The sequence below is a fragment of the Entelurus aequoreus genome, linkage group LG03 (assembly GCF_033978785.1).
Source record: "Entelurus aequoreus isolate RoL-2023_Sb linkage group LG03, RoL_Eaeq_v1.1, whole genome shotgun sequence".
Classification (NCBI taxonomy): domain Eukaryota; kingdom Metazoa; phylum Chordata; class Actinopteri; order Syngnathiformes; family Syngnathidae; genus Entelurus; species Entelurus aequoreus.
Window position 1 is genome coordinate 65,451,449 of NC_084733.1, and position 13,014 is coordinate 65,464,462.

Below are 13,014 nucleotides of genomic sequence, written 5' to 3' on the forward strand. Positions count from 1 at the left end.
GGCGGAAGTGGCCCGGGAGGAGGCGTCCAACTTCAGGTCCAACTACGGACACAACATTCCCCTCAAGGCAAGCCGTCGCAGAGTGGTAACGCCCACCTCTCACGCCGCTTCCTGTCGCCACACAGCACCTGTCTGAGCGTGTGGCCATGTACGTGCACGCCTACACCCTGTACAGCGCAGTGCGACCCTTTGGCTGCAAGTGAGGCTTCCTGGTCACACCTGTTCCCTCCTGGTCACACCTGTTGCCACCTGGTCACACCTGTTGTCGCCCACAGCTTCATCCTGGGCTCCCACGACAAAGACGACGACCCGCAGCTCTATAGGGTCGACCCTTCCGGTGTCTCTTATGTGAGTCCTGGACACACACACTCAAACACACACACACGATGGCGTGATGATGCTGAGAAGGTTTCGCTAGAGAGCTGATGTCATTTGATGTAACTTTTCTCTTGGCTGTCTGACCAAAGTGTACCTGTCAACTTGCACAACCACCAACATCCTCATCTTTAACCTGCTGCATCTGTGTGTGTTTGTGTCACTTTAGGGCTACTGGGGGTGTGCCATCGGAAAAGCCAAACAAGCTACCAAGACAGAAATTGAGAAATTGCAGGTGACTGTGCGTGTTTATATTAAATACGTATATATATGTATGTATATATATTTTTATTTATGTGTGTGTGTGTGTGTGTGTGTGTGTGTGTGTGTGTGTGTGTGTGTGTGTGTGTGTGTGTGTGTGTGTGTGTGTGTGTGTGTGTGTGTGTGTGTGTGTGTGTGTGTGTGTGTGTGTGTGTGTGTGTGTGTGTGTGTGTGTGTGTGTGTGTGTGTGTGTGTGTGTGTGATAGATGTCATGTAGCGCTGAACGGTAAAGCAAAAATAATCCCAATGATTTGAATGTATTTAGGATTGTTCATGAATTAGAAGACATTATTGTACCAACACAAGTTTAAATATCATTTAAAACAAAAAGTAAAAAACAACAACCAATGAAAACTAGACAAGTTTGGCAGAACATTTGATGGGCCACCTATCTGTGCTCTGAAGTTGTGGGCCGGCGTCGATTGAAGCTAAATGCAAAATTAGCCTGCAAGCTTTAACTTGTTATACTGGGAACAGTGGGCATACTGTATTTTTTTTTTTTAGAGATCCTTTCATGTTCAAAGTATACTTCTAAGATGGCATCCAGTATCAAAATTCAAGATTTGCGGGTTTAAGCAAACAATAGCTAAAATGTTAGCATGCTAACATAGGATGAGTTAGCATACTTCTATGATGGCATCAAGTATCAAAATTCATGATTGGTAGGTTCAAACAACAATAGCTAACATGGGATGAGTTGTACGTGTGATTGTGTACATGTGACGTACTCGATATCAATACTGATATGGATATTGATCGGGTATGGCCCCAATGAACTAGACCAGTGATGTCAGCCAGCCCTCAAACTTGTGCTGCAAAATGTTGGTGTGATTGTTTGTGGTTATGGATGATGATGTGAAATAACATCAAAATGATAACGTGTGTAGCTGTGTTCATGATCAAAGTTTCCGAGGTCTATCAGAAAGTGTGAGTAATAAACGTGTCCGCATCATGAGCTCAACTTTATGAATTGTTGTGAGCCAAAAGACAATGACCACTCCACTTCATGATTCACCATGAGGTGTTTCATCTAGCTTGTGTGCTATTGTGTGCTTAGCTGTCGTGTAGCTGCCTTTAGCCTGGCATGTTTACCCTCTGTAAAATAGAAGACATTGGTGTGCGCTGACTGTTGATTGATGTGACACAACACAACAAATGGAATGAAAGTGTTGAAGCATGCGGAAAGGGGGCGTGTCCTCATGATGACTGACAGCCAATAGTGTTGCCCCTCACTCAGACGCTGCTGACGACATCAACAGGATGGCGTCGTGTCTCTACGCGCTGGGCACGCAGGACTCCAGCAACTTGTGCAAGTGAGAAGAGCGTCGCCGAGGGTTTTGACCTGTCCCTCTGTGGCGTTTCAGGTTCTTCCTCAAGGTGTCCGAGCTCTTCAAGAAGACCAGGGTAGGCCCCGGGCTCTCATGTGAATGGCGCCCTGCGCCACGCCCCCGCTGACCACTATGTCTCCCCGCAGAAAATCGAGGCGCGGGTTGCGGCCGACAAGGACCTGAAGTTGGCCGACAAGGACCTGAAGTTGGCCGACTTGTTGAAATATTACCTGCGGGAGTCGCAGGCTGCAAAGGTGGGTGTGACAGCGCCCCGCCACCACCTGCGAGGGCGGTCGAGTCGGGATCAGGCGTCGAGGACTGGCATAGGAGACGCCGGAGTAAGGTGGCGCCACCGCCTGATGCCCTCTGGCGTCACTAGTGCAAGCCCTCGACGCCTGCCCTTGACCTGTATGACCGACAAAAGATGGCGGGCGTGAGTTGTGGACAGAATGGAAAACGAAGGCGTGATGATGCTGAGAAGGTTTCGCTAAAGAGCTGATGTCGTGTGATGTAACCTTTCTCTTGGCTGTCTGACCAAAGTGTGTGAGTGAATGCTGTCTGTCTGTCTGTCTGTCTGTCTGTCTGTGTCGGCCCTGTGATGAGGTGGCGACTTGGTGTACACCACCTTCCGCCTGAATGCAGCTGAGATAGGCTCCAGCACCCCCCGTGACCCCGTAAGGGACAAGCGGTAGAAAATGGATGGATGTTGATATCGTTTAATTGCGAAATATACATGTTGATATCGTTTGTTAATTGTGATATGTGGATATTGTTTGTTAATTGCGATATATTTGTTGATATTGTTTCTTAATTGCGATACATATATTGATATCGTTTGTGTGTGTCCAGCACAGCCATCGGGATCCGCTGTAAAGACGGTGTGGTGTTTGGCTTGGAGAAGCTGGTCTTGTCCAAACTGTACGAGGAGGGCTCCAACAAGCGCATCTTGAACATCGACAGACACGTCGGCATGGTAACCACACACAGGAGGGGGTGAAGGGGACGGCGTGGCGAAGTTGGTAGAGTGGCCGCGCCAGCAATCGGAGGGTTGCTGGTTACTGGGGTTCAATCCCCACCTTCTACCATCCTAGTCATGTCCGTTGTGTCCTTGGGCAAGACACTTCACCCTTGCTCCTGATGGGTGCTGGTTAGCGCCTTGCATGGCAGCTCCCGCCATCAGTGTGTGAATGTGTGTGAATGGGTGAATGTGGAAATACTGTCAAAGCGCTTTGAGTACCTTGAAGGTAGAAAAGCGCTATACAAGTATAACCCATTTATCATTATAAGCAGCAACAAGCTTGTAACCGTCTGACACCCCCCCAGGCAGTGGCGGGTCTCCTGGCTGATGCGCACTCGTTGGCGGAAGTGGCCCGGGAGGAGGCGTCCAACTTCAAGTCCAACTACGGACACAACATTCCCCTCAAGGCAAGCCGTCGCAGAGTGGTAACGCCCACCTCTCACGCCGCTTCCTGTCGCCACACAGCACCTGTCTGAGCGTGTGGCCATGTACGTGCACGCCTACACCCTGTACAGCGCAGTGCGACCCTTTGGCTGCAAGTGAGGCTTCCTGGTCACACCTGTTCCCTCCTGGTCACACCTGTTGCCACCTGGTCACACCTGTTGTCGCCCACAGCTTCATCCTGGGCTCCCACGACAAAGACGACGACCCGCAGCTCTATAGGGTCGACCCTTCCGGTGTCTCTTATGTGAGTCCTGGACACACACACACACACACACACACACTCAAACACACACACACGATGGCGTGATGATGCTGAGAAGGTTTCGCTAGAGAGCTGATGTCATTTGATGTAACTTTTCTCTTGGCTGTCTGACCAAAGTGTACCTGTCAACTTCCACAACCACCAACATCCTCATCTTTAACCTGCTGCATCTGTGTGTGTTTGTGTCACTTTAGGGCTACTGGGGGTGTGCCATCGGAAAAGCCAAACAAGCTACCAAGACAGAAATTGAGAAATTGCAGGTGACTGTGCGTGTTTATATTAAATACGTATATATATGTATGTATATATATTTTTATTTATGTATATGTATTTGTGTGTGTGTGTGTGTGTGTGTGTGTGTGTGTGTGTGTGTGTGTGTGTGTGTGTGTGTGTGTGTGTGTGTGTGTGTGTGTGTGTGTGTGTGTGTGTGTGTGTGTGTGTGTGTGTGTGTGTGTGTGTGTGTGTGTGTGTGTGTGTGTGTGTGTGTGTGTGTGTGTGTGTGTGAGGTGTCATGTAGGGCTGAACGGTTAAAGCAAAAATAATCCCAATGATTTGGATTGATTTTGTAATCAGGATTGTTCATGAATTAGAAGACATGAATGTACCAACATAACTTGAAATATCATTAAAAACAACAATCAATGAAAACTAGAAAAGTTTGGCAGAAATTGAGAAATTGCAGGTGACTGTGTGTTTATATTAAATATATGTGTGTGTATATATATTTTCATTTATGTATATGTATTTGTGTGTGTGTGTGATAGATGTCATGTAGCGCTGAACGGTAAAGCAAAAATAATCCCAATGATTTGAATGTATTTTGTATTTAGGATTGTTCATGAATTAGAAGACATTATTGTACCAACACAAGTTTAAATATCATTTAAAACAAAAAGTAAAAAACAACAACCAATGAAAACTAGACAAGTTTGGCAGAACATTTGATGGGCCACCTATCTGTGCTCTGAAGTTGTGGGCCGGCGTCGATTGAAGCTAAATGCAAAATTAGCCTGCAAGCTTTAACTTGTTATACTGGGAACAGTGGGCATACTGTATTTTTTTTTTTTAGAGATCCTTTCATGTTCAAAGTATACTTCTAAGATGGCATCCAGTATCAAAATTCAAGATTTGCGGGTTTAAGCAAACAATAGCTAAAATGTTAGCATGCTAACATAGGATGAGTTAGCATACTTCTATGATGGCATCAAGTATCAAAATTCATGATTGGTAGGTTCAAACAACAATAGCTAACATGGGATGAGTTGTACGTGTGATTGTGTACATGTGACGTACTCGATATCAATACTGATATGGATATTGATCGGGTATGGCCCCAATGAACTAGACCAGTGATGTCAGCCAGCCCTCAAACTTGTGCTGCAAAATGTTGGTGTGATTGTTTGTGGTTATGGATGATGATGTGAAATAACATCAAAATGATAACGTGTGTAGCTGTGTTCATGATCAAAGTTTCCGAGGTCTATCAGAAAGTGTGAGTAATAAACGTGTCCGCATCATGAGCTCAACTTTATGAATTGTTGTGAGCCAAAAGACAATGACCACTCCACTTCATGATTCACCATGAGGTGTTTCATCTAGCTTGTGTGCTATTGTGTGCTTAGCTGTCGTGTAGCTGCCTTTAGCCTGGCATGTTTACCCTCTGTAAAATAGAAGACATTGGTGTGCGCTGACTGTTGATTGATGTGACACAACACAACAAATGGAATGAAAGTGTTGAAGCATGCGGAAAGGGGGCGTGTCCTCATGATGACTGACAGCCAATAGTGTTGCCCCTCACTCAGACGCTGCTGACGACATCAACAGGATGGCGTCGTGTCTCTACGCGCTGGGCACGCAGGACTCCAGCAACTTGTGCAAGTGAGAAGAGCGTCGCCGAGGGTTTTGACCTGTCCCTCTGTGGCGTTTCAGGTTCTTCCTCAAGGTGTCCGAGCTCTTCAAGAAGACCAGGGTAGGCCCCGGGCTCTCATGTGAATGGCGCCCTGCGCCACGCCCCCGCTGACCACTATGTCTCCCCGCAGAAAATCGAGGCGCGGGTTGCGGCCGACAAGGACCTGAAGTTGGCCGACAAGGACCTGAAGTTGGCCGACTTGTTGAAATATTACCTGCGGGAGTCGCAGGCTGCAAAGGTGGGTGTGACAGCGCCCCGCCACCACCTGCGAGGGCGGTCGAGTCGGGATCAGGCGTCGAGGACTGGCATAGGAGACGCCGGAGTAAGGTGGCGCCACCGCCTGATCGCCCCCCCCCCTCTGGCGTCACTAATGCAAGTCCCCGACGCCTGCCCTTGACCTGTGTGACCGACAAAAGATGGCGAGCGTGAGTTGTGGACAGAATGGAACACGAAGGCGTGATGATGCTGAGAAGGTTTCGCTAAAGAGCTGATGTCGTGTGATGTAACCTTTCTCTTGGCTGTCTGACCAAAGTGTGCATGTGTACCGGAGGGGGTGGTGCCATAAGGCGGGGGCAGCGTCTTAATGTGGTGGGCGCACACCATTCGATGGCATGACTGTGTCGCTCCCATCGCAGGACCTGCTCTACCGCAGGAGTCGAGCGCTGCTGGATTACGAGAGCGCCAACAAGGCTCTGGACAAAGGCCACGCCAAAAACCGAGACATCCTGCAGGCGGAGAGCAGCCAGCAGCTGTGCTGTCACAAGTTCGACAAGATCTCCGACTCCACCAAGCAAGGTGAGCGCCGCCGCCACGGTAGTCCCCGTCTGCTAAGCCTGCTGGGTTTCCCTCCAGAGCTCATCGACTTCAAGACCAGGCGAGTGGCGGCGTTCAGGAAGAACCTGGTGGAGCTGGCAGAGTTGGAGCTCAAACACGCCAAGGTAGACCCCGCCCCTCCCGGAGGTGGACACGTTGTCATAGCTGCAGAGCTTCCTGGGGGTCCTGAAGGGGAACACTTAACCACGACTCCTCCTCGGACACGCCCTACCCCGCTGGACGAAATATTGCCACCAGGAAGGAACAGGAAGTCTGTCATCGTCATCACTAACCACGCGCTGTCCCGTCCCACGGTCTAATCGGGATCAATCTGCTTCATCTTGTCTTCTGTGCTCTTACTTTTGCGGGTTCTTTGGGGTCGCTCAACTTCTTGTGCCACTTCTGCTTCCTGTCTTTTTAGGAGGAGACTCAGTCTATTCCAGGGGCATCACTAGACTTAATACTGTACTGGGGCACACAGATTTCATAGAGAAAAAACAAACAAGTTTTTTAAAATATTCAGTCATATCAGACTGTTGTTCTCTAGATCTTTGATTAACCACATGAAATGTACTGCGGTAATGCATTTGACCTACCTGTGCACTTTACTCTTGACTTCCAAACGAGTACTGATAAAAGCAAAAAGACAAATTAATCTTTTTGAACCATTTGTCAAATCTGCAAGAGGGGTAGTTTACACTAACTACGTTGTGTCATCTCTCTGAGGCCCATCAATTTCCTACAAATATGTACGTAGTTCAAAGTCTCCTATCTGCATTTTTCATGGGATTATAAGAATAGCAAAAGCTGCTCTCTTTACAAAGTTATCCCACCCTTCCTTGTGACAAAAAGTCACCTGACCAAAAAGCATTCTGTAAGAAACTGACCGTTTTTTTCCCCCCTAAAAATTGTTTTTTGTTTTTCCTCATATGGGAGGTTTTGTATTTCTGCCATCAATATACAAAATCAAATGACTCAGAAGCAAAAAAAACATGATTCGGACATCATTCGTTGATAGTCAACTCATCAACTTTCATCTCTCCCTCACCTCTTCCAGTACTTTGTTCCACTTTGTCAGGACAGACATTGAAAAATATATTTAAAAAAATCTAATTGCGGCAACAAAACCCGATATTTTTAGCCATCTTTCCGGTGACAAATACAGAATTTGTACTATTTTTTTCTGGGAACAAAACCAGATGCTTTAGCTGTAGCCATTTTTCTGGTGACAAGATTATTTTAGTCAAAGACAAACCGATTAACAAGACAAGTCTACTGTGCTATTTTTCTGTGAAATAAACTTTAACGTGACCCCAAAAAGGGACAAGTGGTAGAAAATGGATGAATGGATTTAAAAATTTGGCTCACGACTTGATAGGGGGGAAAAAATTTCTTCCTGAAGATAGAGCATTTGAAAAGCACTGCGTGGCTTCCTCCCACCTCCAAAAACATGCACCTGGGGATAGGTTGATTGGCAACACTAAAATTGGCCCTCGTGTGTGAATGTCTGTCTGTCTATCTGTGTTGGCCCTGCGATGAGGTGGTGACTTCCGCCCGAATGCGGCTGAGATAGGCTCCAGCGACCCCGAGAGGGACAAGCAGTAGAAAATGGATGGCTGGATGCACCATCCATAGGCTGTATCCATCAACTCACACAAGCTTACGCAAAATCATCATTGTTGCAAAGGTCCTGAGCAGAACCAGCAGACCATAACCAACAATATGTTTCATGCTCACTGGAAATTCCCCCGACAGCTCGAACAGCAAATTAATATGCTTGTCTTGTACAAGGAATAACGTTAACTAACTTAGCATGAACTTAAGACAAGACTTATGTTGCCTAGCTAGCTAGGACTTCACTTACCTCTCTCATTCCTCGCTGATGTATCCCTGCTGCGGACGAATATCTTCCTGATATCCATCTAGGAGTTACAATTCGAGTCAAATCAAAATAATATAATTAACAAGCCGTTGTCGGCAAACGTTACCTAACCTGACTCTCGCCAGATCATTGTAGTTGGTGGAGCTCAGTCACATGGACCCCGACTTAAACAAGTTGAAAAACTGATTCAGGTGTTACCATTTAGTGGTCAATTGTACGGAATATCTACTGTATTGTTTCATATAATGTATTCTCTTCCTTTGCAATCTACTAATAAAAGTTTCAATCAGTCAATCACCTACCTCACGCAGTGATTCTCATCGCCTGCCTCTCGCTCGCTCGACTTCAGTTGACACGGAAGTATTAGTCGCTACACGTTAATAAATTACCATATTAATAAGCAATGTGCGCATTGTTTATGTAGCAATCAATGACCATACTAAGTAGTATGTGTGCTGTTGTCTGTGCTGTGTAGACTTAAAACTATGAAGTGTCTTTTTTTTTTTATTATTGGTGAATTTTTTACTGTTGCACTGCAGATCAATCATCAGCGGTCACTCGAAGCGAGTATGACGATCCTCTTGGTAGGGGTGTATCCCTTTATGGAGGATGCCTGTGCGTGACTTTGTTTAACGTGGGGAGACTGGTGCACAGACAGTCATCACACGATCCTTGACAGATCCGGGTCAGGGTCCAGTGGCATGGAGTCCAAGACGACTGGGGACCCTTTTCTGCTGCAGCCTACATCCGCCATCCCAGCCGTTGTGACGCTCCATAGGGTTAGCAATCATCTCCTCTGTTGAGGTCTTGGGTTGTTATCTCCCTATAACTGGGCCCACATGGATGTGTGGGTGCCTTCTTCCGCTATCGCAGCCATTGTGGTGGTTCATACATCTACCGTCTTCCGCCTGCTCCGCCGTTGAGGTCTTCACTGTATCCCTGGCTAGGGGGCAGTTAGGTACTGTACTAGTCCTTTGCCAAGGGCCACCTGGGGTAACAGTGGTAAAGGGGTTAACCTCCTAGTGCCTCAAGGCCCCATAGAGGAGCCTCCACTGCCGGATGCACTTTAATGTCATGCACGGGACACTGCAGATCAATACTGGGGCACATGCCCCAGTGAAATCTGTCTGACGACGCGCTGAGTCTCTGCTTTAATGTCGGAATTGTTTCACTCATGACCAAAGCTTGCCAAGATGGCAGCCACTTTTATGGAAAAGTCAATAAACGGTTAGTTTTTTCCCCACAATAAAACACTTGTTTTCCCTTCAAAACGTCTGCGTCACTATTTGGTTGACAACTACAAAGTTGCACAACGACTTTTGGCGCTGAAGACTGCATGTAGAAGCACTCTACAGCAGCAGGTGGCGGCAGAGAGCTCATTCAGGAAGTCAAGCACATTAATGTGAAAATACAACACTGAACTCCAACAACAACTTTGACTTATTTTGCATGCAATTACAGTTGTAATCTATACATTTATATAAACTATCAGGTTATTTGCTACGTTATTTTCTGATTGACTATGAATGTAGTATGCCGTAGTTGAAGCTTAACTTCGAGCCCTGTGGCGATGGGGATGCATCGACGTATCAGGTGTGGACACACTGGCAGCTGCAGATGCAAACCTGCACACAGGTGGCTCAGGATATTGGTCGCTTCTCTTCTGACCGAAGCAGCAGAGAAATTGGGACACCCTGGGCGACTGAGCAGCCCTCTTTAGGAATGCGCTGCTTATTCCCGTAGCCTGGGGAGGGGTCTAGAAAATGTGACCTAAAACATTGCCTGCTTCAATCATCCCGGGCTAGATTACGCTTCTAGCAAGGGTCCAGTTCTACAGCGGTCAAAAAACGTTGAGAAACAAAAACCTGACTTTACTCACCCTCGAAACATGGAACGTACGTACCCCCTTGGACAACTCCAATGCAGACAAGACCTTCCAGGCGTTCAACACTGTGGATATTGCTGCATTGTCCAAGTCGCGTTTGGCTGAAGAAGGCCAACTAATCGAAGCCAACACTGGTTATACCTTCTTCTGGTGTGGCCGCAACACCGATGAATGCTGTGAAGCCGGTGTTGGATTCGCAGTCAGGACCAACCGTGTTCGTAACATCACAAGACCTTTCAAAAGGTGTAAATAACAGGCTCATGACAATGCGATTTCCTTTTGGAAAGGACAACTACTGTTATCAGTTGTTATGCTCCAACAATGACCAATCTGGACAAGGTTAAAGACAAGTTTTACCAGGAGTTGGACAACCTCATCTCTAGTGTCCCACACAGCGACAAACTCTTTGTTCTGGGAGATTTCAACGCCCGAGTTGACACAGACAGTCAAACCCAAGAAGGCACTATAGGCAATCAGGGCCTATATAATTGCATAGCTCACAATTTAATCATCACCAACACAATCTTTTGCCAGGCTAATCACAACAAAACCACCTGGATGCACCCAAGGTCAAAACATTGGCATCTGATAGATTACATCATAACCAGAATGGAGGACAGAAGTGATGTCAAAGTACCAAAGGCTATGTGCGGCGCTGAGTGCTGGACAGATCACAGACTTGTCATCTCCAAACTTGACTTGCAGATGGCTGCCAAACGCCGACCACAAGGGAAGAAAACCCTGAAGCGCATCAATGTGTCAAAACTCAAGAATGAGGAAAAAAGCCACTCAACTTGCCGATGACCTCCATACAAAGCTCAACGACTTGAACTTTGAGGATAACCCTAGAAGATAACTGGGCAAAGTTCAGAGACACCATCTATGCTTCATCGCTCGAGATTCTTGGTCCAACAGAACATAAACACCACGATTGGTTTGATGAGAACCATGAGTAAATTAGCGCCATCTTGAAGGAAAAGAACAGCCTTCATCAAGCCTACATCCAAGATCCACAGTCATCATCTAAGAAAGACGCGTTTTTAAACACCAAACAAATTTACGGAATAAGCAAAACAAATGGCTCAAGGACAAAGCAGCAGAAATTCAGAGATTTGCAGACATGAACGACACCAAACGCTTCTAGTCTCTGAAAGCAGTCTATGATCCTCAAGCTTCTAGAACATCACCTCTTCTGAGTTCTGATGGCTCACCACTGATCACCGACCGTGAGCAGATTCTCGAAAGATGGGCAGAACATTTTGAAATCATCTTCAATCGGCCATTATCCATAAATGACAAGGCTATAAATTGGCTTACACAAGTACATGGATATTGAACCCACTATGCAAGAGATTGTAAAGGCTATCAAACAGCTTTCCTGTGGAAAATTTCCCGGTTCAGATGCTATCCCAGCCAAAATCTACAAAGCTGAAGGAGAATCACTGAAACAGAAACTTCAAGAGCAGTTTGTGTCCTTCTGGAGTCAGGGTTCTCTACCTCAGGAATACAAAGATGCATCCATTGTGCACTTGTACAAGAGAAAGGGTAACCGACAGGACTGCAACAACCACAGAGGCATATCCCTCCTTTGTATAACGGGCAAGATCTTGGCAAGAATCCTGTGGAATCGTTTGATCGTGCATCTGGAAGATGGTTTATTGCCAGAGAGTCAGTGTGGTTTTCGGGCTGGAAGAGGAACTGTTGACATGTTCTTTGTGTGAGAAAAGTGTGAAGAGGAGAACCAAGATCTGTACACAACCTTTGTAGACCTGACCAAGGCCTTTGACACTGTGAGCAGGGCTGGTTTGTGGAAGATAATGGCAACGTTTGGATGCCCAAAGCACTTCACAAAGATGGTTCGCCAGTTTCATGAAGGCATGATGGCCAGGGTCCTTGACGATGGAGAAGCATCCAAAGACTTCCCTGTGAGCAACGGAGTTAACCAGGGCTGTGTGTTAGCCCCTACCCTGTTTAGCATGATGTGTTCTGCAATGCTGACAGAAGCATTTGCTACAAAGAATACAGGGGTGTGCCTCAGATATCTAACTGATGGCAAGCTCTTCAACCTTTGGCCACTCAAGGTTGTTACAAAGGTCAAGCAAACTCTTTGCAGATGACTGCACCCTGAATTCAACTACTGAACCAGATATGCAACACAGTGTCAACCAGTTCTCAAAGGCTTGTGACAACTTCACCTTAACAATAAGCACACAGAAGACGGAAGTCCTCCATCAACCCGCACCAAGTAATCAGTATGTTGAACCTTCAATTCAGGTCAAAGGAGAAAACCTCAAAGCGGTATACAAGTTTACATACCTGGTAAGTACCCTGTCTCATGTGGTACACATCGACGATGAAGTAGACTGCAGGATTGCAAAAGCCATCGCAGCATTTGGTAGGCTAAGAAGTAATGTATGGAGTCGTTGTGGCATCAGGCTCGAAACGAAAATATGTGTTTACAGGGCAGTAGTGATAACAACTTTACTGTACGCCTGTGAAACGTCGACATTTTATACCAGACATGCCAGGAAACTGAACCACTTCCACATGACTTGCTTGTGCAAGCTGATGAACATCCGCTGGCAAGACAAAGTGCCAGACACTGAAGTTCTTTCTCGTGCTAAGCTACCATCAATATACGTTCTTCTTCAGCGCTCTCAAGCCCGTTGGACTGGTCATGTCTACAGAATGCCGGATACAAGGATACCCAAACAACTTCTGTACAGGGAACTGTCTTGTGGCACCAGGTCTGTAGGCGGGCAGCGCAAACGCTTTAAGGACTGCTTTAAAGCTAACCTTAAGACGCTCAACATCAACACAGAGACATGGTAGGAGCT

General features: G+C 46.6%; 1 protein-coding gene and 4 non-coding genes across 5 annotated transcripts; all 5 read left to right on the forward strand.

Moving 5' to 3' along the window:
- Positions 1-6: 6 nt before the first annotated feature.
- Positions 7-9,527, forward strand: LOC133646735 (uncharacterized). Its single transcript, XM_062042447.1, has 14 exons — positions 7-199; positions 276-348; positions 545-616; positions 2,001-2,040; positions 2,111-2,218; positions 2,819-2,937; positions 3,288-3,389; positions 3,448-3,521; positions 3,598-3,670; positions 3,883-3,948; positions 5,618-5,657; positions 5,728-5,835; positions 6,233-6,392; positions 6,450-9,527. Exons 1-14 carry the CDS (start codon positions 147-149, stop codon positions 6,598-6,600), a joined length of 1,239 nt encoding a protein of 412 aa, XP_061898431.1. The 5' UTR covers positions 7-146; the 3' UTR covers positions 6,601-9,527.
- On the forward strand, positions 387-465 carry LOC133647538 (small nucleolar RNA SNORD53/SNORD92). The gene has a single exon (XR_009825720.1). It is a non-coding gene; the product is annotated as a small nucleolar RNA SNORD53/SNORD92 (small nucleolar RNA).
- Positions 2,424-2,502, forward strand: LOC133647547 (small nucleolar RNA SNORD53/SNORD92). Its single transcript, XR_009825729.1, has one exon. It is a non-coding gene; the product is annotated as a small nucleolar RNA SNORD53/SNORD92 (small nucleolar RNA).
- Positions 3,725-3,803, forward strand: LOC133647539 (small nucleolar RNA SNORD53/SNORD92). The gene has a single exon (XR_009825721.1). It is a non-coding gene; the product is annotated as a small nucleolar RNA SNORD53/SNORD92 (small nucleolar RNA).
- Positions 6,049-6,127, forward strand: LOC133647548 (small nucleolar RNA SNORD53/SNORD92). Its single transcript, XR_009825730.1, has one exon. It is a non-coding gene; the product is annotated as a small nucleolar RNA SNORD53/SNORD92 (small nucleolar RNA).
- Positions 9,528-13,014: the final 3,487 nt, after the last annotated feature.

Bases quoted from the DNA above. Each gene is read 5' to 3' on its own strand.
- LOC133646735 (XM_062042447.1), top strand. From the start codon at position 147: ATGTACGTGCACGCCTACACCCTGTACAGCGCAGTGCGACCCTTTGGC. The intron at 2,041-2,110 runs GTAGGCCCCGGG...GTCTCCCCGCAG, and splicing joins AGCTCTTCAAGAAGACCAGG to AAAATCGAGGCGCGGGTTGC. The intron at 5,836-6,232 runs GTGGGTGTGACA...CTCCCATCGCAG, and splicing joins GGGAGTCGCAGGCTGCAAAG to GACCTGCTCTACCGCAGGAG.